This window comes from Zootoca vivipara, chromosome Z (genome assembly GCF_963506605.1).
Source record: "Zootoca vivipara chromosome Z, rZooViv1.1, whole genome shotgun sequence".
NCBI lineage: Eukaryota > Metazoa > Chordata > Lepidosauria > Squamata > Lacertidae > Zootoca > Zootoca vivipara.
Genome location: NC_083294.1, coordinates 9,605,315 through 9,629,072, shown reverse-complemented (window position 1 = coordinate 9,629,072; position 23,758 = coordinate 9,605,315). Strand labels below are relative to the sequence as shown.

Genomic DNA, 23,758 nt, shown 5'->3' with positions numbered 1-23,758 from the left:
ACCCTACGCCAAAGGATAAATGGACATAAATCTGACATCAGGAATCACAAGATAGAGAAACCAGTAGAACACTTCAATCTCCCAGGACATTCTATACAAGATCTCAAAGTAGCTGTCTTATTACTTCTGAGTAAATACCCCTCCCCACCCTCTGACTATACAGAAGGGACTGGTGACTTCTGTTTCAGTGTACTGTTTCAGTGTACACTATCTGAAGAAGTGTGCATGCACACGAAAGCTCATACCTATGACAAACTTATTTGGTCTCTAAGGTGCTACTGGAAGGATTTTTTTTTTTTTAGAGTCAAAGAGTTGTTATTTACTTTCTCCCTCCAGGGCAAAAGAGAGGCCAAGCCGGAAGTACAATCACATGAGGGAAAGGATTTAATCGTTTTAGTTTCTGGTCCGTTGTTATTTTCCTCTCTACCGTGAAAACGTGGTCCCAACTGTTTAGTTCCGCCTTGCAGTTGATTCTCAAGATTGTAGTTGCCGGCTTTGATTTGGAGGTGAAGAGCGACGCTTTAGTCCTTGGACGGGAAGGGAAGGTGAGTTTGCGCCGCCCAAAGCCTCCCCCAATTTTTTTTCCTTACATTATCCCGCTTCCACCCTACTTCAACTAGATTTTAATTCATTCTCTCTCCTAAGTTCCTTCATTTTGCACGCTTTTTGCCAAGCTGTCCGGTCCTCCCGTCCTAGGCTATTTTATCAGTCTAGCGTCACATTCTGTACTTCCACAGGGGTCTTGGGGAGGGGTCTTCCTAGGCCTGCTACTAAAGAAGTTGGAGACTGATCCTGGGACCTGTCCCACGACTTCTCTGGTGAAACAAGTTTTGTGCGTTGGGCGTGTTGGTGGTGTTAGATTGTGAGACGACTCCCAAGAAGAGCACTACAGATATGGTTAATAGCGCCTGTGTGGTGCCAGAGAGAAATAATAGTGCCTGTTTGACCACTCCCTTTTGTGCCAGTGAGGGACGTGTGTCTTCCTTTGTGGGGTTCTCTGACTGTTCGGTCTCCCTCAGCAAATGCTCCCTCTGCGTTTTTGAACTGCAGTACTTTTCAGGCTGGCTGCTTGTTTACTCAGCCCATCCCTCTTGCCTAATACTGTAATAGGCTACAGGGCAGAAGAGCATGGGTGTAGTCAGGGCTTTTGTTGGGTGGGGCAGAACCGACGTGATTCGTCAGTTATTTCCATTGTTTTACTTGATGTGGGGGGGGGAGGGGAAGCTGCCCATGCAAAAGAGTGGTGATCAGCAAAGATCACGAATTGAGTCATAGCTTGTCACGAGAGGGAGCGACCCCAACTGCCTTGAAGATGGTGGTTGTGAGGCCACTCCCAAATAAATTTCCCTAGATCTTGGAAATTGTTCCAGCTTCAGGGCCAGTTACAAGTGTTACCTTTTGGGGTAAGGTGTTCAGGCAGGTGGTGACTGTCCAGTTGTTCTTGGATGACCCAGATTAGAGGGAGGCTGGCACAAAGTGATCCCCATTAGTTTGCTGGCAGAGCATGGATTTGCTCCTAGATTTCTCTGGCTCAAATCTGATGCTGCACAGGAAAGCATGTGATTGAACAAATACAGAGTGCCTTTTCTATGACGCCATCACACCTAGCCACTTTTTCCAACCTTTCTGGATTGCTTGATACTCTTCAATAACCTTTTTGAGATGGAGCAGCTGAAACTGTACCAAGTATTCTCATTATGGGGCGCCTCTAGATGTCCTTTTTTATTCTGCATTCCTTGTGATTTGTACTCATGATGGTATGAGAGAAGTTATACATGATCCCGTTTCCCATACTGTTTTGGGCATGTGCATGTCCTGCTAGCTTCCTGCTGAAATCTGATAATTTTTCATACCACAAATGTTCAGGAGGAGAGGGGCTTTTTTGCAGTTGCAGCTTTTATTGTGCTGTAGTTCCCCTATAGATGGCAGTAAAGTAGTAACAGTGAAAAAGCATTGCAGAAAACTAATGAAATGCTCTGGTGTGTGGATAATCTAGTATGGATTCCAGCACTAATGCTCTATTCAATGACATGTTGCAGAATACACCCACCTGCCGCAAAAACAAAACAAAAAGTACCAGTCTGGAGAGGATGTCATAAGACCTGGGATTCAGTTGGCATGTTCTGATGAAGTAGGAATAAATGGGGGAGGGGGCTGAAGTGGGATAATCTGGGCTGGAGGAGGAGGAGTACCTTTCCTTTCCACCCCAAGTTCAGTTGCTGTGGAAGGGGAAGCAGGTATTCCAGCTCTTTCTTCCAACCTTGCTGCAGAACAAGAAGCATCAATGAAAGCTAGGGAGGCTGAACAGGAGATGGCAGTGACTGAACAAGACCCTGAGCAGGAGGGTGCTGCCTTGCCCTCTAGGATCAGGTTCTGCCTTTATAAATGGTAACAGATCCACATACCCCAACAGAATGCACATTTGCAGTTCCAACATCATCACAAGGCAAGATAGTCTCTCAGGTGAGGGCACAATGGTTTGACAGGCACAGTGTAGAAACTTCTTGGAACATTTTTGGTGCTTCCATCCAGTTTTGAATAACTTGCTCTGCTCCTGAACTTCTGAATCGTGACTCCCAAGTCTTGCGTCTGCTGCTGAGCCAAGTAAGAGCCTCTGCTTGCATGTGTTGGATGGGAGTCAGGACAGTGCCCCACAATCCTGCCCAGCAACAGTGTCCTATACTTTTTGCTTCACACCCAGCCTGATGAAAGAGCTTTTTATAAAGTGAAAGCCTTCCTGGCTTCTTTGAGACCTTTCCGTTGGGTCTATTAACAGTAGTTTCCCACTGTTATTTTTGGATCATTGATGGTTATGGTGTTCTCAGTTCTCAGAGTGCCAATCCTTAAGGTAAAGGTAAAGGGACCCCTGACCATTAGGTCCAGTCGTGACTGACTCTGGGTTTCCGCGCTCATCTCGCATTATTGGCCGAGGGAGCCGGCGTATAGCTTCCGGGTCATGTGGCCAGCATGACAAAGCCGCTTCTGGCAAACCAGAGCAGCACACGGAAACGCCGTTTACCTTCCTGCTGTAGCGGTTCCTATTTATCTACTTGCATTTTGACGTGCTTTCGAACTGCTAGGTTGGCAGGAGCTGGGACCAAGCAACGGGAGCTCACCCCGTCACAGGGATTTGAACCGCTGACCTTCTGATCAGCAAGCCCTAGGCTCTGTGGTTTAACCACAGCGCCACCTGGGTCCCTTTCCGTTGTGTCTATTAACAGTAGTTTCCCACTGTTATTTTTGGATCATTGATGGTTATGGTGTTCTCAGTTCTCAGAGTGCCAATCCTTACATTGCCAAAATGGTACCATCCACTCATACAAGAGGGAGGTATCTATAGGCTCTGAGGAACCCCCTGGCCTCCCTGTAACAAAACCTAGCCCACTGAAGTCTTGAACATGCTCAGGATTCATAGAATGCTGAGTGTGTTGAGATGGAAAACATGGGAATGAGAGGCAAGGAAATGGAGTCCCCTGGAAGAGGGCATGGCTGGCTGGCTGGAACTCTGAACAAGAGCAGTTCACGCTACAAAGTTTTGTTGCAGTTCCCCCTCCTGGCCAGCTGCAGTTAGGTCTCACTTTCAAAAGTGAAGGCAGCAATGTACAGTATGGTTGAGGAAGCTAAATAGGTCACAAGACTTTCATTTGCTACTTCTTGCTTATGATCTTCATCTCCCCCTTCTCTATTTTTGTTTCTATTTTAAAGTCTTCAGGGCTAAGGAACAGACATCATTTACTGGGCAGAATTGCATTCTCCTTTGCCACCAATGGGAGATATGGCATCTGAAGAAACCAGACCCCTTTTGAGTACTGAGGTGGAGACAGAACTGCCTGCTCAAAGACCCTCTCAGCTGGAGATCTATCTGAGGTATGTGTATTTATCTGACTTCTGGGAGAGAGGAGTGGGGAATAAATTTTCTGCATGTGTGAAACAGTTAGGGGGTAGGTGGGTGGGCAGACCCAGTGGGCAATTCATCTCATTTATCCCCTGCCTTTTCTCCAAGAAGCTCAAAGTGATCCACATTCGGTTGTACCCAGCTAAACTCTACACAGAGCAGACCCTGCAAAATTAGACATGTTCACTAATTTCCAGTTGGTGTATTCTGAGTAGGACTAACACTGCATGCAGTCCATGGTTTGCCCCCACCATAAAAGCCCCTCCCATTTTATCCTCACAGCAACCCCTAGGGGGATAGGTTAAGCTAAGAGAGAGGGTGAGGAGTGGCTATCCAATGAGCACAACATCAAGAAACAGTTAATAGTTGTGCTTAAGTCTTTGAGAGTTTGGTACTCTCTCCAGATTACACCATGTACTTTGGGGTTCTTGCTTTTTGTACAGTTGCTTTTGGTTTTTTTTTTAAATGCAAATGTCCTGTTTTTGGAAAACAAAACACAATTGTTCTAGTTATGCACTGCCGGCCAGGCATATAAGGCTTTGCCAAATATGGACTGAGGGACAAAGAAGAAAAGGTCCTCATGTTGGTTATCTAAAAGTCCAATAGTCAGCCTCTGCCCCTTTGCCCTCACACTGTATCAGCTGTTTGTAATGGAGTTGGATGAATGACGTCTCTGCTTGCCAGATTCTGAATTGTTGGCTCAACAGAATCATCCTGAGAGGTTTTCCAAATCTGATTGAGAATCTTGGAACAAGAGGACTTTTCTTCTAAATACATAATCTGAGCTATTTCTAATGTTCAGGCATGCCTATCCTTGCACAGCCCAAATGGCACCATTTGTACACAAGATAACAGCAGGCTTGGAGGGGGAGTGTTTAGTGGCCGGGGGGGGGGGGGAAGGGCAGGGTCCCAAGGGAGGGAAACTCTTTCAAAAGCAGGCCAGTGACGACTGAGCATGCTTGGTATCTGTGGAATGCTGACTGCTGGGAGAGAGATTCAGGAAGTGAGGAAATGGAATGGATAATCCATGAAAAGGGCATGTCTGGCTGGAACACTCCATGCTGCAACATCTGGTTGCTGTTTTTCTTTTTTGGTGTTTTCACTGAGTTTTCTACCACAATCCCAAGATGCTGGTCAGTCATCTCCATTTGAAGACCCTATCATTGTTTTGTGTGATAGCTGAATGTGAATATAGCAGCAACTCTCCCCTCCTGCAGTTTCCAGCACCTTGTATTCAGAGGCAGACTGCCTCTGACAGTGGAGGCAGAACATTGTCTTTTTGGCCAGTAGCCATTTATAGGCTTGTGAATTTGTCTAAGCTTTTAAAGCCATTTCAGGTGGCGCTGTGGGTTACACCACAGAGTCTAGGGCTTGCTGATCAGAAGGTCGGCGGTTCGAATCCCTGCAACAGGGTGAGCTCCCGTTGCTCGGTCCCAGCTCCTGCCCACCTAGCAGTTCGAAAGCACATCAAAGTGCAAGTAGATAAATAGGGACCGCTCCAGCGGGAAGGTAAACAGCGTTTCTGTGCGCTACTCTGGTTCGCCAGAAGCAGCTTTGTCATGCTGGCCACATGACCTGGAAGCTGTCTGCGGACAAACGTCGGCTCCCTCGGCCTATAGAGCGAGATGAGCGCCACAACCCCAGAGTCGGACATGACTGGACCTGATGGTCAGGGGCCCCTTTACAGCCATTTACTGAACCAGCTTTACGAATGGGACCTATTGGGAGACAGTAAAAGGTAAAGGTAAAGGACCTCTGGATGGTTAAGTCCAGTCTAAGGCGACTATGGGGTGCAGCACTCATCTTGCTTTTCAGGCCGAGGGAGCTGGCATTTGTCCACAGACAGATTTCCGGGTCATGTGGCTAGCATGACTAAACTGCTACTGATGCAAGGAAGACCGTGACGAGTGCCAGAGCGCATGGAAACTCCATTTACCTTCCCGCCACAGTGGTAACTTTTTATCTGCTGGGAGACAGTATCACCAATAGAGAAGACGTTATCAGTTATCAGTTTTCCCTAATCACATCTTATTGCCACAGCTGTGCCTTGATAATTGAGTGGGAGCCACACAGCACGTCCCTTTCTAGTGTCTTGCACAAGGGCTGGGGAATGTGGCCTTTTCATTTGGCCCTTGGAACTATTCTTGAACTATTCTCTGGCCATATGTCCCCCACCCCTCCCAGCCCTGCTTCGCACCCATAATATTTTTGCCTGGTAGGAATTAGTCCTTTAACTCTGGCAATGCCCCTTGGTGGAACTGGGATGTGTCCCCCATCTCAATCCCTGGAGGCCAGCTGCCAGTCAGTGTAATGGTCTGACTTGGTATAAGGCAGTTTCCGGCATGCTTAAATATTTGTGTGTTTGGGTGCTGAACTAAATAGAAGTAGTGATGGCCACCAACTTGGATGGCTTTAAAAGAGGATCGGACAAATTCATGAAGGCTGTGGCTATCTGTGGCTACCAGCTGCAGTAGCTATACGTTCTTCCTCCACTGTCACATGCCTCTGAATGCCAGTTGCTGGGAATCACAGCTAGAGAGAACACTGTGGTACTCAGGTCTTGCTTGTGTGCTTCCCAAGGACATCTGATTGGTCGCTGTGAGAACAGGATGCTGGAATAGGTGGACCATTGGCCTGATCCAGCAGACTGTTCTTATGTTCTTAAACAGTTTCTTTCAAAAGGAAGGGTCAGCGGAAGCACTAATACATCTGCATCTGCAATTGAAAGATCTGAAACAAAAGCGTGTGATGTTTTCAGGTGTCTGCTGAGCTGCATGGCCTGCAAGAAAGGGTGGTGGTTTGTGTGTGTGTCTCCTCCCCACATTTTTCATTTTTTGCTTCTTGTGCAGCAAGGTCCAAAATCAGAATCTCTTCCTGGCTACGTTTGCTGCTGTGCTGGGACCACTAAGCTTTGGATTTGTTCTTGGCTACAGTTCACCGGCTATTCCGAGCCTAAAGAAAGTTAGCAACCCGGAATTAAGGTTGGGAGACATTCAAGCATCTTGGTTTGGGGTAAGTCTTCTGCTCCACAAACAAAGGTAGGGCAATACTTCAGTGGCAGAGCATCTCCTTTGCGTGCAGGAAGAGCCTAGGTTCATTCTCCAGCATCTTCAGGTAGGGCTGGAATTGTCCCTTCCTAATACCCTGGAGACCTGCTGCACGGCAGTGTTGACAGCACTGATGAACCCCTGTGAAATGACTTTATATAAGGCAGCTTCCTGTGTTCTTCTGTTGGTTTGATAATATGGGGTGGAAAATAAATGCTTATTGACTTGTGCCAGAGTATAGAGACATAGGAAGGTTTATTGAGTCAGAGCATTCGTCCATCTAGTCCAGCACTCTTGAATGTCAGCAGCTCTCCAGAATCTCTACCTGAAGGCGGTGCATAGGAAACTGCCTTCTACCAAATCAGTACCTTGGTTCATCTAGCTTAGTACTGTCTACACTGACTGTCAGCCGCTTTCCAGGGTTTTAGGCAGAAATTCCCTCACAGTCCAACTTGGAGATGCCTGGTGATAGAATGTGGGACCATGAGCATGCAAAGCTGATGTCCCACCATGGAGCTAGGGCCCCCCTCCCTTAAAAATAAAGTAGGATTCTAGTCCTCAATAGTTCTTGCTGAATCAAACAGTAACATAGGAAGTCACCTTATACAGAGCAGGGGAGAGGTGTGTGTTGCCTCCAAACACCTTGCAGGACAGGTCAGATATGAATGTCATTTATATTGTGCCATCATTGTATACACCAAATCTTGGGTTAGTTAATGTGCTCAAAAGGGGCAGGAATCTACAGTCAGGAACGGTTCAGCTGTGAGAGTCAGTTCCTTTTTCTTTTTCTTTTGCAGTCTGTCGTAACGTTGGGTGCTGCAGCAGGCGGGATTCTGGGGGGATATGTCGTGGATAAATTTGGCCGGAAGCTTACCCTGATGCTGTGTGCCATCCCATACGTTTTTGGCTTCACAATCATAATCTCAGCTCAAAATGTCTGGATGCTTTATGTGGGCCGGATACTGAATGGCTTGGCCAGTGGGGTAACATCCTTGGTGGTCCCGGTAAGAGATGGCCTGCACTGTCCTTTCTCATTGCAGTTTGGTGGAAAGAGAGCCATCTGCTGAATGCCAGAAGCTGCATTTTGCTGAGTTGGAGACCATTGACTCATCTAGCTCAGTATTATCTAATAACAGGGATGGGGAATTTCAGGCCCAGAGGCCTAATGAGGGAATTTCAGTACTTGATTCTGATTTTGTCACCTGTATCTACATACATCTGCCTCTGATTGCCTTGATTCTATAAGAAAAACAGGGGTACATTATTGGCCCCTCTCTCTTTTTTCTTGTTTTATTGAAAAAAATGCAAAATTCTGAAAATGCAAAAACAAATAAAATATAACCTTTTTCTCTGTATGACTTGAACAAGACTCCTTTCCCCCTTTGTCCACGCTGTAGGTATATATTTCCGAAATAGCCCACTCCAAAGTTCGAGGGATGCTAGGATCGTGCGTTCAGCTGATGGTGGTGACTGGCATATTGGGAGCTTATATAGCAGGTACACCCACGTGGCTCTGTTGTGTTCATGGGTTTGCACATTTTCTCTTGCACACATCATCGTGGGATACAAGTTCACCAACCAACACCTGTGGGTGGCGTTGCCACAGAATGTTGTGGCAAATTGAGTGGGGAGAGGGAGTGGAATACCTTGAAAGGAGAGGGCATGACTGCCTGCCTTCATACCTTTGAGCATTTTTGCTTGGGTGGAAAGTGTCTTTGAATTCTGATCATGCCTCTTGCTTGCCTGGGTGATGGGTAGAGAGTTGGTGTGTGAGAATGTACAAAGGCAATATCTGCATTCATTTCTCAAGTTTTCCTCACCCAACACAGGCACCAACAGGCACTCTGTCTTAACGGAATACATCACTTGAATGGTGGGGGGGGGGCTGTTTGCAGCTATAATGTGCACCAGCTTGCATTTAGCCCTCTGGGCGTTACAAAAGCTGGCAAGTGTCCTTTATTCCTTGCCCCTAAGAATGGCTCTGCTTTTGGGTCTCCTCCCTCAGGCACAGGGCTGGACTGGCGCTGGCTGGCCGTACTGTGTTCCGTCCCACCGTGCTTTATGCTGGGACTTGTGGCTTTCATGCCCGAAACGCCTCGCTTCCTGCTGAGCCGGAATCAGCGGCCAGAGGCCATTGCTGCTCTGCAGTTCCTGAGGGGCCCCCTGGTGGACCATGAGTGGGAATGCAGGGAGATTGAAGTGAACGCCGAAGGACAGGTAAGTGGAACCGGAACCATACTGAAACCAGGCACGTTCTTGGGTTGCAAGGGTGGGAAAGGTGGCAGGAGAATGGACCTGCCACTTCCCCCTGCTAGCTCAGCTCTTTCCAGCTTTAGGCTTTTCAGGGGAGGAGGTTGGAAGCCTGAAGTGTTTGCCATCTGCTCCTCCTGGTATAATATGGCAGACACTAACTGCCCCCTGACATTCTCTTCCTCTGCTGCTGAACTGCTCAGTAGGCAACCCCTTGCTGGAACTGCACGGGAATCAGCAGACGTTTTGCAGATACAACAGTGGGTGGCCTGGTACAGCCACTTACAGTCATGTCCACCTGTCACAGCTGATCTGCAGGGTGGGGGCTGGGGCTGGGGTGAGGTCTGCTTTGCCGCTTTGCATTCCCTGTGGCCAGCCAGCAGGATTGAACTTGCTGCTCAGCAGCTGATGAGTGAGGAAGGTCCAACCCTTCTCTTTGTAGGGATCTGCTTTGTCATCGTGTTTCTCCCTGCGGGGAACATAGTGGTGAAGCAGCAACTGCCAGCGCTGAACTCTCTGCTCCCCAGCTGATGAGTGAAGGGTGTAATCCTGCAGGGGTTTGTTTTGCTCACGTTTCCCTGCAGGGAACGTGCTGGCAAAACAGTACCCAGCGGGATTGACACCAGCTGATGGGCAGGTGGGCATGGTTTTTTGGGGAAATGGCCCAGCTGGCCAAATTGGATCTCCTCATGGGCCGGGATTCCTAGTTCAGCCCCTGGCATATGCAGCCAGGGTGCTGGGATCTCTACCTCAGACCCCTGAGGGGTACAGTTGCCCCTCAACACTGAAACACTGTCCACATCTTCCTTTGCAGGAGGAGCTGAGTTTGGCAGAGTTTAAGAATCCAGCCATTTACAAGCCATTCCTCATTGGTATCGCCATGATGTTCTTCCAGCAAGTGTCGGGGATCAACGCCATAATGTTTTACGCGGAAACCATCTTTGAAGAAGCCAAATTCAAGGTGGGGGGCTCCTCTGTCCTCTTGACACCTTGGATGCAGCCATACCCATTCATATCTTGGTGAAACGCCCAGAATTGGACATGGTATTCCAAGTGTGGTCTGACTAAGGCACAATAGAGTGGTACTATGACTTCCCTTGATCTTCTGTTGATGCAGCCTAGAATAGCATTAGCTTTACTTTGCTGCTGCATCACACATTTTCAAATATTTAAGATTTTTATTTATTTCTTGCTGTTGTGTGTTTTCAGGAGAGTGGTGCTGCTTCTATCATTGTGGGATCCATCCAAGTCTTTTTCACTGCTGTGGCTGCTCTTATTATTGATAGAAAAGGTCGAAAAGTCCTTCTGGTTGTATCAGGTATTGCAGAAAAGCTATCCTTCCAGTGTGAAGTGTAGGATTCTGTGCCTTTGCAAGTTAATTTAATGTGGAACACCATGAACAGCTGGATAAAATTTTCTGGTGTTGGATGTCCAGCAAGGTATCCTTTTATGTGTTTGAAATAGCTAGCCTTAGGGCCTTATCCAACCACTGGCCTATCTGCTTTGCATGCAGGAGGTTCCAGGTTCAATCCCCAGTATACCCTGACAGGACTGTCTCTCTCTGAGGCGAAGGATGCTGGACTAGGTGGTCCATTGGTCTGATCCAGCACAGCTCTTGTTACATACACTCTTGTTCCCAAACAGTATAAATAGGTGTTCTGTTAACTTTTTATCTCATCTTTCCCAGGGTTCATTATGGCTGTCAGTGCTGCCATCTTCGCGATCTATTGCAAAATGGCTCTCCCAGTCCCCATCAACTCCTCCCACGCCAACTCACCAAGCTCCCCTCTGAGTGCTGCTGTTGTGGAAGAAGAGCACCACCTTGCGTGGTTGGCGGTATTGAGCCTGGGCCTCTTCGTCATGGGTTAGTGGGCACTTTTGCTGTGGTTGCTGTACCCACAAAAGCTGGTCTATATAGATCCATAGGCCCAGAGAATCCTGGGCCTTTTGGTGCCCTGAGGAGTTTCCCAGCCATGTAGTAAAGGTCGAGTATGCTTTGACTACATGGATGCTTCCCACACCAGAATGCTCTCTCTGCTGCAGTAGCAGCTGGTGATGCAGACACAGGAAATACACATGTCAGAGGAGTCCTGTTTGATCACAACAAAGCCCTTGATTCCTCCTCCTTCACTGGAGTCCAGCTTTTTTGAGGTCAGATTAATGGCCTGCTTATTGGTAGCCTAGTGCTTGTGGAGCATAGACCTTAGGGGTAGGGAACCTTTCTTCAATCAGAGGGTCACGTTTCTTTTTGGGCAGCGTTCTGCAAGGGTCATGTGCTGGTGGTGGGTGGGGCCAGAACAACACATGTTCAGTTTTACAATAGGCTGGTTTCTACACACAGATTCAGACACCCCTCTCTATACTCCATCCAGTGTGGTGTAGTGGTTACGAGTGGTAGACTCATAATCTGGGGAACCGGGTTCGCATCTCTGCTCCTCCACATGCAGCTGCTGGGCTAGTCACCTTGGGCTAGCCACACTTCTTTGAAGTCTCTCAGTCCCACTCACCTCACAGAGTGTTTGTTGTGGGGGAGGAAGGGAAAGGAGAATGTTAGCCACTTTGAGAGTCCTTCGGGTAGTGATAAAGTGGGATATCAAATCCAAACTCTTCTTCCAGGCAAGCAAGTGGCATGATCTGAGTTCAATGACACATTCCAGCCAGGCAAAAGTATGCAAGGAGGGTGTGGTTCCTGGGGTCTTGAAAGCTAGGTGGAGGGGCCTGAAGGGCCGCATTTGACCCCTGGGCCTGACAGGGGCTCTTTTGAAGATGCTGTTGAGGGAGCCCCTCTCTCTGGGTAGCACAACCTCCTCCACGTTGCTATTGCTGCTGGCTGTTTGCTTGCATTGAGCTGCACTACTGCTCAGAATGAGACAACATATTGTGTGAGTGGTGGCGGACACCTCTCCTCCTTACCATCACTGCTTGCTGACTTGGAGAAGGGCAGGCAAACAGGAAGAGGCAAACAGGAAGGAGAGCAGCAAGGTTGGGTGGCTATGGGGGTTGTTGGATACCTGCTGGGGTGTGATCTTAGATACTTGCCAAGCAATGGCTATCCCCTGATGCCAGTCCTGGGCAAAGAACTCCTGCCTCACTCAAGTCGACCTCTTAAAAGTAACCTTTGCATTATTATTATTTTCAAGTGTGTTTACCATGCTCTTCATCCAAAAGGCTCCCAGGACAGCTTATGAAAATCGATAATACAGTCCCTGCTATCAGTCTTGTACTAGTTGTATCTTTCTGGTTTCTAATCAGGGTTGCCTGTTCATTACTGACCCTGCTCAGTTCAAGGAAACCTCTACTAACTGTGCTGTGAATGAGTTCGCTTTCTCCTTCCTCTGCAACCTGCAGGCTTTGCCTTGGGCTGGGGCCCGATCCCATGGCTGTTGATGTCTGAAATATTCCCTCTCCGAGCTCGAGGCGTAGCCGGTGGTGCCTGTGTCTTAACAAATTGGCTCATGGCTTTTCTGATTACCAAGGAGTTTCATGACCTCATGGTAAGCAAGGACCAGAATGGTTTACAGCAGGAGTGGGAACCGTGGCCTTTTCAGCAACCTTCTGGCGGCCACATGCCAGTGGCAAAAATGGGTTGTTGGGTTCTTTTTGCCTACCATATGCAAGGATCCTGCTAGAGTGAAAAGCGGTAACCACGCTGTGACGTAGCCAGTGGAAGGACTAGTAGTCTTAGCTGCTTTTGTGACAGAGCTCTCATGCTTACTGTGTCTGTAGTTACTACAGACATGCTAGGTTTCTGCATGCAGAAATATTCTGGACGAGAAAACATTCTCTTATGTTGGGCATGGGGAACCTTTGGCCCTCTGGATGTTGCTTAAGTACAACTCCCATGAGCCCCAGCAAGTGTGGCTGATGGCCAGGGATAATGTAAGTTGTCGTTCATCTACACCTAGAAGCCAAAGGTTCCACACACCTGCTCCATTTGCCAACCCAAGAGTACAGCTCAACCACCTTGGTACTGCTTCTGGTTCTTAATCAGACATCTCTTTCTCTTCTGCCCCAGGTCTTCCTGACGCCTCATGGTACTTTCTGGTTGTTTTGTGCCATGTGTTTCTCCAACGTACTTTTTACCATACTCTGCGTTCCTGAAACAAGAGGAAAAAGCCTAGAAGAGATAGAGGCCTACTTCCAAAGATCACATTAGCTGTTTGCAATCTTAGTGGGAAAACTTTTCCCCTTGGTCTTGGACTGAAGGTGTGGATGGTGATGGCTGGTGGGACCCAACTATTCTTCAGAGATTTGCACGAATGTAAAGTCTTCACCAGGTTCAACTGGGTCCAGAGAACTGCATGGGGTGCAGAAGGTGTGGGCAAGATGAAAGGCAGGTTCATTTTGTGTGGGGCAATGACCTACTACTTTTCAATATTACAGCACCACATACAGTATCACAGAATGGCAGGCATTGTTCGGTTTTCTGACGTCTATAACAAGGTGATTAAGAATTGGTTTAGAACAAAACATTGCTTTTCTCTGTTCGTTGGCCATGTTCTGTGTGGCCAGCCTTTTCTTCTTCTGCTGAGGACTGTATACCTCCGGGTGTGTGTGTAACCTGATAGGAGGGTCATCCTGTTAGTAGGTGGGGCCGGAGCCATAAGTGGGTGCCCTCTCCCCTGGGCTCAACCCCTTCCTCTCTCTGCCATCACCACCCCTCTCTGCTGTCACTTCCTTTCTCTCTGTGTCTAGAAATCTCTCACCTTGGAACTACCTCCTAATTCTGTGTAAACTGGGCTTACTCTACAGGTGTAGAGGAGTGAGTCAGAGAGTCCTGAAAAGGCACAATGAGCAATGCACACAGCGTGCACAAAAAGCCTAGCAAAAGAGGAAACAGGGTTTGGCTTAGCCAACGTCACCAGACTATTTTGCACCCCCAAGGTTTCTCACACAAACAGCAGTATTTTAAAATGAGATGCACCCATGCTGTCTGAAGTGGTATACTACCAGTTCTTTCCATGATAGGTGTAGATTTTAATGCAGAGGGGTTTAAAGCAGCCAAAGGTTCTGATTTGCACATGAAACGTCAAACTTTGGCAATCACACGGGATGATTTTTTTTAAAATGAATGGGTTCAGCATACTGCTGCCCACTATTCCCCCTCTCTGGTTCTTGAGTCCTGTTCAGGTTAGTAGTGCTGTAACTGGGAAATAATAAATCTCATTCCCATGATTACATTTCATGTCAATCTCTGCCCCAAGGTGACTCCATCTAATATCATGTGGTGGGGTGGGTAGGGATTGGACCCAGTTCTGCTAGTAAGGTTCCAAAGTCTTCGTTTCCAGACTTCTAATCTTGTTTTGTGGAATAAAGGTTCAAGGATATGGTGCTATGTGGAATAAACCAATACTGTATATTGAATTCCATCTGATTCTTTGGGCAAATCATCTTTGTTTTATTTATGTTCAGTAAATGTTGAGTGCCATAAATAACACCAAGCGACAAAACTAGGGAGGTCTACTGTCCCATATTTTGGCCAGAATGTAAACTTCTGCTCATCAACTAGTTTTCCAGGATGTTGAGTTTATGGGGGCGAGGGAGGGAGCTTCCTGGTCAGGAGTGGGGATTCATGCACATTACCCTCTCCCAGTTAGAATTCATTACAATTTCTACTTTCAAATCTATTCTTAAATTTCCTTCTAGACACATTTTTCACTTGTGTGTGCACTGAGTTGGCCATCCTTAATTTGAAAGGTGCAGAATGGCGTGCATGATTGTGTGTGTGTGTGTGGGCTGTTTTTGTGGGCTTGTGGTAGAAAGAACACACTGGAGGATTCCCCCTCACCCAGTATCTAGGAACTGAAATATTGGACACAATCTAACCAATTCATTAGTGAAATTGTTAACCAGAATATGTGATATTTATTATGTATTTTATTACGAATTGCCTTCTTAATAATGCTTATTTTTTACATTTCTTTTAAAACAGAGTAGAGATGACTTGGGGTTTTGTTTTTAAGGTGCACTTTAGAAAATGGTTTTGAGGTTTAGATGTTTCTACTGAGTAAGAAATATTTGGTGGCAAAGGATTCCCCCCCCCCAATATATACACCCAAAGAAGCCTGCCTTCCTTTCTTTCGTCAAGTGTGGGGAATTTTTGACCTTTCAGATGCTGCTGAACCACAACTTGCATTGTTAGTGAGCAACACCTAGCAGACACATGCCTGGGGCATGTTTTAAGTCAGGCACCCCCAAACTTCGGCCCTCCAGATGTTTTGGACTACAATTCCCATCTTCCCTGACCACTGGTCCTGTTAGCTAGGGATCATGGGAGTTGTAGGCTAAAGCATCTGGAGGGCTGCAGTTTGGGGATGCCTGTTTTAAGTCTTTCTGCCTGATCTTGTGAATGTGTCTACTCAAAAGCAAGTCCCACACAATTCAATGAGACTTGCAGGTGTACAAGGTTGCTTTCTCTCCCCCCCCCCCCAAATATCAGTGTCATGAGTGATAGACAACACCACAGGTTGTTATCTTATGTTTGTCTCATTTGTTACACACATGCATCCCCAACGGGGTAGAAGAAGAGACCAAATGTCATAAATATTTATTACATATCAAGGAAGTAAAGAAAAGAAAAACCCTACAGTTCATTTTACAGCTGTGGTCTATGGAACTTTTAGAACAGATTTCTGCCATTATATTCGTATTGTGATTCTCTTTCTTTACAGGCTACATTTGAAAACACAAAAAAGGGAAAACAATAATAAAAATAAAAATAATACATTATTACTTTAGCATTTAAAAACAATGGCGATACAATCGAGTTTAAGACACTTGGTGGTAATTTAAACTTTGAGACTCACAAGAGGGGAAGCCACAGCCCAACAGTACATAATCAGTGAAAAGTACAAAACCCCACTAGATAACAGTCAAGGGACAGGATCCAGCAAAAGTTTGGTGCGACGAAAGCAGCAGCCTTATGGATGATGACCTAAGGACTAAGCTCGATGGAACACATTTGCACCGGTTTCCAAGTAAACATGCAGAGGATGGGAAAGGGCTGTAGCTCAGGGTCGGAGCTAGGCTCAAGGCCTGGCATCTCCAGGTAGTGCTTGGAAGGCAACCTGTCCAGAATCTTGGGCTGCTGCTGCTGCTAGTAAATGCAGGCACAACTGAGCTAGGTAGACCTACTGGTCTGACCCGGCACAAGGCAGCTTCCTATGACTATTGCAAGGCTGGATTCATGAAACGCACTTTCCAGGGAACAAGGCCTGATTCCCATTAATTCTGAGGAAACTTGCATAGACCTCAGATCTGCCCAGTTTCACTGAATTCAGACGGACTTAATTGTGCCTACACATGTTGACCTGGCAGTAAAGCCCAGTCACTGCTAGAATAGGGGATTAGGGTGCCTAATGAAATCTTCAAGCTCCATTGAATCCTCCCAATTTCAGGCAAATCACCCCTCCTACACACACAGGTGTCTCCTAACAGCAGTGGTTAAGGAAACCCATCATAAAAAGGAATCCCCCACCCCGATAACTTGATAGGGGGTCCCAGGTGTTTGTGTGCACGCGCGCACACACAAAAACTGCAGCTTTACTCAGAAGTCAGTTCCCTTGCCAAAGAAGGCTGTTTGTCGCCAACCATGAGTTGTGCTGGATTCTGCTCGAGGGCTTTTTATAAGGGGGAGGGGGACAAGCAACCAGGGTAGACAACAAATTTGTTTTTATACAAACGTTAGCATTTGTGAGTGCTTTCCGTCTGGCAAGAGAAATACATAATAAATATTAGGAAGTCCAAACCTGCAGAAAATAGTAACACCCCACACACCCCTTTTTTTAAAAAAAGAAAGATAAAATCCTGTTCACTTGGACACACAAGAATGCCACTGGGTTGTGGTTGGGGAAGGAAGTGTGGACCTTCGGGTTCATCAAGTGTCAAATGGCACATACAGAACAGACATGCAAAAGTGTGTGTGTGTGTGTGTGTGTGTGAGAGAGAGAGAGAGAGAGAGAGAGAGAGAGAGAGAGAGATGCTACAATCATGGCAAGGACCTTTAGTGCCACAAGGACTGGGTTGTAAGAGGCAAACTTTGCCAACTATTCTAGCAAACGATGTTCCTTGTTTTGAGATCTATTAGATCACAGACTTCTATTTTAATTTGGCAACAGTAGATGGTCTGGGGGCAGCTAATGCTGTTGCATCACCTGGGCACCTACTGTAATCAGCCTTTTATTTATTTATTTTGGAGACAGCTCTTTTGGAGGAAGACCGGATAGAAAAGTATAGATCATCTGCACTAGTTAATGTTTGAGAACAAGCCTGAGTGCTTTGCAAACACAAAGATATACTGGTAGTCAGAAAACAATGAGATGTATTGGATGGCAACAGAGTACATGTAGGAGACCTGCACATATAACACCCCCTTAGGAATAGTTGGAACTTCTTGCGAGCTGGAAGTAGGGGCTGTTGTGACAGCAGCAAGCGGACCAATATTCTCCCCTCAGCCCTATAAGCATGATCAAACATTTCAAGCACAAATGGATAAACAAAGAGACAAATCCATGTGAGCCAGTGGCTGCAACCAGAGGTGAATGCATGGTCCTTGTGAGAACTGACTCTCGGAGGGAGGGGAGCAGTGGGAAGAGATGCACAGATTGTATTGAGGCCACAGTGTTTAGAGGAGGCTAGTGACCTTCCAATTAAAAGTTGCTGTGGCCCCCAAAATGTCTCCATCTCCAGGTACCATATAGATAACTATAGATAACTACCATATAGATAACTAGGCCCAGAAAGCAAAAAAGACGTTTCATCAGCAACATTCTAGCATTAGCACTCCCTAGTTACCAAACAAATGAAAAAGCAATAGATGCTAAACAAATACAGTAGCTACATAAAGACAAAGAAGGAAATGCCAGATGTTCAGTTATGGAATGTATCAGAGGAGTGGGGTATGCAGGAGGAACTTTAACGCCCCCCAACTATTTCAAGCCAAGCCCCAAAGGGCCATAATCACTCAGTGGTAGAGAATCTGCTTTACACACAAGTTGAACCCCCAATGGCCTCTCCAGACAGGCCTGGGAAGGACACCTTCCTGAAAGCCTGGAAAGCCACTGCCAGTCAGTGTAGACAACAGTGAGCTAGATAGACCAATGGGCTGACTGGGGATAAGGCAGCTTCCGATGTTCTTATTAAATTCAGCCCTTTGTTCAAAATGATGAGGACTAGAATCTTACTTTGCTGTTAAGGGGCTGGAGCTCTGTTGTTAGAACACACACTTTGTATGCAGAATGTTCACAGTTCAAACCCTAGCAACTCGAGAATGTCTGCAGCTGGGAATGTCATTGCCTGGAACCCTCATAGACTGCTGCTAGTCGGTGCAGATAATACTGAACTAGAGGGATCAATGGACTAGTTCGGTGTAAAACAGCCTTCTAGGTGCGAAGCCACTGAAGCTGCCCATAGGACTGGCCTACATCTTATACACTGACCCCACCCAAGCGGTTTTCTCATAGGGAGCTACCACCACCTAGGGGAACACGTAGCTGATGTAGTGCCTTCCTACCCTGCTCTGATCTGTAACAAATGCTGCTGCTGGGATGAAATCCACTCTGCAGTGAGGGCATTCCCTGTGGTGCATTTGCATGCAGGGCTTGCACTAGAGAGATCAGAATTGCCAGTGGGAAGATGAATGAGGGTGCTGGAAAGGGATGATGCCGCTTTGATGTTGACATGAACCTACTTGATGTGGTGCCAACTCCCAAGTTAAAATTTCTTGTGCAGGAACAAAAAACAAAAAGTCTAATTGGAAATGAGACAAGGATGTAGCCTACAATGGCAAAGGAGGGAAATAGGAAAAAATGACTTCATTTAAGCAGAGGCATCAAGCCAGACTCTCAGTTCCTCCATCAAGGGCCCAACAAGGTCTAAGGCAGGAGGTGGGAATTTTTGGCCCTCCGGCTGTTGACGGACTATAACTTCCATCATCCCTGATCACTGGCCACACTGGCTGGGGCTGATGAGAGCTGTAGTTCAAAGACATCTAGAGGGCCAAAGGTTCCCCAACACCTAAAGTTTCCCAGTGCCTTTTGTTTTCATTTAAGAAAAGGTGGGTGCTTTCACATGCAAAGTTACAGTATGTGCTCTAACTACTCAGATGTACAGCACTTCTGTTGGTAGGGATTCCACAAATCTGTCCAAGGCTCTGCCTAACTCTCCTCCCTTGTATGTGCGGAGGGAGGAGTCATCCACATGTCAGCTCAAGTTAAGAGCTTCTAGGTAAGAGACACCCTGCCTCCTTCTGCCAGTAAAAGGTGTGGCTTCTTCACTCACGCAGTTCTTAAGCCAGGGGTCAGCAAACTTTTTCAGCAGGGGGCCGGTCCACTGTCCCTCAGACCTGGTAGGGGGCCGGACTATATTTTGAAAAAAAATATGAACGAATTCCTATGCCCCACAAATAACCCAGAGATGCATTTTAAATAAAAGGACACATTCTACTCATGTAAAAACACCAGGCAGGCCCCACAAATAACCCAGAGATGCATTTTAAATAAAAGGACACATTCTACTCATGTAAAAACATGCTGATTCCCAGACCGACCTGGGGCCGGATTGAGAAGGCAATTGGGCCGCATCCGGCCCCCGGGCCTTAGTTTGGGGACCCCTGTCTTAAGCCATCATGAGTTTCCTACTGTGAGTGAGCTCTGAGTGAAGGGATTGTGCTGAATCTGTGACTCAGCAGGTCTGTTAGTCAGGCTCAGACAGGTGACAGGTGACAGGTGACCAATCTTATTTGCTACTGACAATGGGACTGGCTGTCAATATGCACAAAGCGCTATGATGCTTGGATGGGGGGCACACACATGACATTGCGTTCCTTGAGGTCCTGCCCACCCCATCTCATTTGAACAGCAACTGCAAGGTTTTCCCTTGCTAAGGGCTCAGTCCACTAGCATCAAGTTGAAAAGTTAAGTCATGCAGCTTCTGAACACACTTGAGCAGGCTATACAGCTATGTTGTCACCTTCAGTAGATGCCATGGCTCCTGTGTGTAATGGGCACAATGTTGAACTGTTTTAATTGTTACAGGCATCTCACCAAGGATGGATTAAGTGCTCTGTTCTACTAGCAAATACTATAAGGCAATTGTGCAATAGAGGGGACAGAGGGACTGGACTCATGGAATATTGGTGGGCAAAGGAGGTAGGAGAACGGAAGGTGCAACTTCGAGATCTGTAAGCAGGAACCAAGCTGAATCTCACTCCTCTGCCCTGCTAGTACCACTTTCTAGACCCACCCACTTCCAGTCCCAAAGCAGACACATGCCCTTTGCCATTAAAAAAAAAGCCCTGCAAGAAACCTGTTTTTCTTTAAAAATGAAAAGTTAACCATTCTATCACATGGCAAGCTGAAATCTCTCTCACATATTGCCATGCCATAAAATCCCTGCTTTGTGGCAAAGGCAAGCCATTCTGTCCTTTTTCTAAGCGCATTGTCAATTAAAAGTATTGCTTCGTTTATTGATCAGTTGCTTTAAGAGCAGCAGGAAAATAAATAAATACATACGTACATAAGAAAGACTCCGCTCCCCCACCCCACCCCCCATGGAAGCAAGATGGGATCCTTCGCAGGACAGGTAGTTTAAGTTGATTTGTGTGAAGTTGTATAAATCAGTGTCTGCAACTTTATAAAAAGAAGAAAATGAATCAAGAGCAGGTAAGTGAGGGGCAAAGGCCTTTGGGGTTCAACACCTCCCATGTGTCAGGACCATCTACTCTGCAGACGGAGAACTATCATCAAGGGGTCTTTCCCATGCTGCACCAGCTCTTTCTATATCCAACTTCCATTTTCTTCTCAGAAAACAGCAGTATGTGGACAGCTAAGGGGAATGTGAGAGGGAAGACAGGTCGTTGTCTCTGAGATTTCTGAAAGGGAGGGAGGGAGGGAGGGAGAGAGAGAGAGAGAGAGAGAGAGAGAGAGAGAGAGAGAGAGATTTCCCTTCCCATGCAGCAAGCACATAAATCTTTTCCCTGTTAAAGAGGTTTGGCAGGTTTTGGAAATACAAATGCCCCCCAAAGTCTATTCAGCAGAAGCAGGAGTGTAAATGCTGCCCTGGAGCAGTGTTTCCTCTTCAATGCATCCCCCACACCCCAGGAATGCAGCTCTTACCTGGTGTCTGTGGATAATCATTCTAGATAATCAGCAAATGTGTCAATAGTCCTGTGACCAGGATGAGGGTTGCCTGCTCACTCAAAACATTTACAGCAGGCACCCCCAAACTGCAGCCCTCCAGATGTTTTGGCCTACAACTCCCATGATCCCTAGCTAACAGGACCAGTGGTCGGGGAAGATGGGAATTGTAGTCCCAAACATCTGGAGGGCCAAAGTTTGGGGGTGCCTGATTTACAGTATACTTTTGGAGGGCACAGAATTTATTTGCAGTCTGATCATCCCAACCTTTTTTTTTTGCTGTGAATGTGAGGAAGAGTTTTGCCATTCACATCTGTTGTCAGCTGCTCCAAATAAAGTATCCAGATTGCCAAGTGGGTGCGGGGAGGGAACCAGAGCAAATTAATGGTTTAAGATGTTATATAAAACACTACAACCTTCCCTGGCTATACCTGCTATGCTAGTCTGAAGAGATAAGGATCACTGTTTAATCACAGTAGATTGAACTGATTAAAAAGTCTAACCGGGCAACAGATTTTATTTTTTGTTAAATTAATAATTTTTAATTTAAGTACTTCTTAAAAATTGCAGATGGGCATAGAAGGGCCACCCCCTTCACATGGGTGGGTGGGAGGGCCTATTCTGAGATGGTGCCTGCTGTGACATATGGATGCACCATTCAGAAATGGAGGGATGATGCTGTTTGTGAGTCTTCCTGGGCAGCATGATGAACGAAGAGGAAGGGCGGAGAGCTTCTCTTTGAGAAAAAGAGGAGCTGGGGAGCCTGGAAGCTAAATCCTGCTTTGGGGAAGTGGGATGTACAGCACCCAACTTTCCCTCTTCCTCATTCCTAGCCCTTTAGCAATGTGAGAGAGAGTGGAGCTTTTCCCTCCTTGGCCATCTCCTTCCCACTTATAAAGCTGTTGCAACAAACCGAGAAGGGGAAATGTCACCCTCTCGCCTCTTGCAGGAGATGTGGGTCCTCCTCCGAGGCCACTTGTGCCCCCAGCCAAAGTTCCTATTGCAGGACAGCCTGCTGGCTTACGGAAGAGCCGTAGCTCAGTGGTGGAGAATCTGCTTTGCCTGCAGAAAGCGCCAGGTCTACTCAATGGCATCTCCAGGTAGGATTTGGGATGACCATAGTCTGAAACCCTGGAGAGTTGCTGCTATTCAGTGCAGACGATACTGAGCTAGATAGACCAATGGTTTAACTGGTATACGGCGGCTCCCTATGTTCCTACAAAGTGTGTTGGGGAGGGGGGTAGGAGGATCTCCCAGCTTTCTGTCACTGTGGAGTTTATAGCAAGCTGTCCGATTCCCCCAAATGTGGACAGCCTTTTTAAATTGAAAACTAATATTTAAGTCATATACACTTTAATCAATTAACTGATTAAAACGCATCTGCTCCACCAGCTGAGATTCCTGTAATGGGGTGAGTGCCCTAATATTCAACCAAGAAAAATAAAATATGCTATGTCCCACCTGCCCTTTCCATCTGAATAAGCTGGAAATATTGGGCATTCTAGATCTCAATTGCCTATGTATACATTCTGTATTCCAGAATTATCAGAAAGTGTAGTGTGATGTTTCTATACTGTTTAGAGAGTCATAACAAATGGGGGGGTGGGGGAGTCAGGGAAGGTGTGCAAGTGCTGTGTCCAGATTGTCTTCACTTCAAGTCAATTATGTCTTCGTCGAAGGAAGCCCCAAGCTGAAAGGGGCTGCTGGACTGGGGGCTCTCATCCCGTGTAGTGGTGTCGGGGTCTGAACTGGTGGAGAAGTGGCGCTCTTCAGAAGTGCTTTCGAAAGAGCATGCAACGAGCCTGTGGAGAGGAAGGCAGAAATCAAGCAAGAACAATTCAACCCCCCCTCACACCCTCCCCCAAATCCATAACCTGTGATCACATCAGATCAAATGTTTATTCTCTCCTACCATATACAGCTCCTCCCATATACTAGACCAGGGCAGTTCAACATTTGACACCTCCCACAGCCCACATGTTGCCTTCCCAAAGCCAGAGAAGCAGGCATGAGGGCTCTGACAGGATCCTAGAGCTCTCTCACCTCCTTCCCAAAGCCCAATTAGCACCTTCCCTGCTGAGTGTGTGTCAGATTTTGGCCTTGCTCTTTCTCTCTCTCACACACACCCTACGACAAGGCAGTGTGTGGCCTGTGGGTTCCATGTTAAAGTACTCTTGTGGTTCACCTGCTATGAAAAGTTGGGTCACCCTGTGTTAGACATATAGTAACTTGGAGAAGTGATGTCATGTGAGATTAGTGCAACATGGATTTGAGATTTTAAAAAATTGGGAGGACTGACAAAGGGTTAAACCAACCCGCAGCTAAGTACGGGAGGTGAATTGCTTCCCTCCCTCCACCCTCCCCATCCCTTTTCCCTTTGATGTCATGTCTTTTAAACCTAAGGAAGAGGAAGCTGATCTCTGAAGAACTGG

At 46.8% G+C, this 23,758-nt stretch overlaps 2 protein-coding genes across 6 annotated transcripts in view; one reads left to right on the top strand and one right to left on the bottom strand.

Moving 5' to 3' along the window:
• The first annotated feature begins 316 nt into the window (after nt 1–316).
• On the top strand, nt 317–15,641 carry SLC2A8 (solute carrier family 2 member 8). Of its 2 annotated transcripts, XM_035113395.2 has the most exons (11): nt 320–545; nt 3,706–3,867; nt 6,745–6,907; nt 7,740–7,946; nt 8,340–8,439; nt 8,948–9,159; nt 10,007–10,153; nt 10,402–10,510; nt 10,880–11,056; nt 12,541–12,686; nt 13,208–15,641. In XM_035113395.2, the coding sequence occupies exons 2-11, from the start codon at nt 3,767–3,769 to the stop codon at nt 13,346–13,348; spliced, it is 1,503 nt and encodes a 500-aa protein (XP_034969286.2). In that variant the 5' UTR covers nt 320–545; nt 3,706–3,766; the 3' UTR covers nt 13,349–15,641. The 2 variants fall into 2 exon arrangements, with proteins under 2 accessions (XP_060126371.1, XP_034969286.2); XM_060270388.1 differs by lacking the exon at nt 7,740–7,946 and having other exon boundaries at nt 317–545.
• A 1,492-nt stretch (nt 15,642–17,133) lies between these two features.
• The window catches only part of GARNL3 (GTPase activating Rap/RanGAP domain like 3), a 104,696-nt gene continuing 98,071 nt past the window's right edge, over nt 17,134–23,758 (bottom strand). For all 4 annotated transcript variants that reach the window (XM_035113396.2, XM_035113399.2, XM_035113398.2 and 1 more), the window contains one exon: nt 17,134–23,128. In XM_035113396.2, the coding sequence (XP_034969287.1) occupies nt 22,975–23,128 (154 nt within the window). In that variant the 3' untranslated portion in view covers nt 17,134–22,974. The remainder of the gene's footprint in view (nt 23,129–23,758) is intronic.

Coding starts and splice junctions, on each gene's coding strand:
- SLC2A8 (XM_035113395.2), top strand. CDS start 3,767: ATGGGAGATATGGCATCTGAAGAAACCAGACCCCTTTTGAGTACTGAG. Junction 9,160..10,006: donor AAGTGAACGCCGAAGGACAG/GTAAGTGGAACC, acceptor CTTCCTTTGCAG/GAGGAGCTGAGTTTGGCAGA. Junction 10,154..10,401: donor TTGAAGAAGCCAAATTCAAG/GTGGGGGGCTCC, acceptor GTGTGTTTTCAG/GAGAGTGGTGCTGCTTCTAT.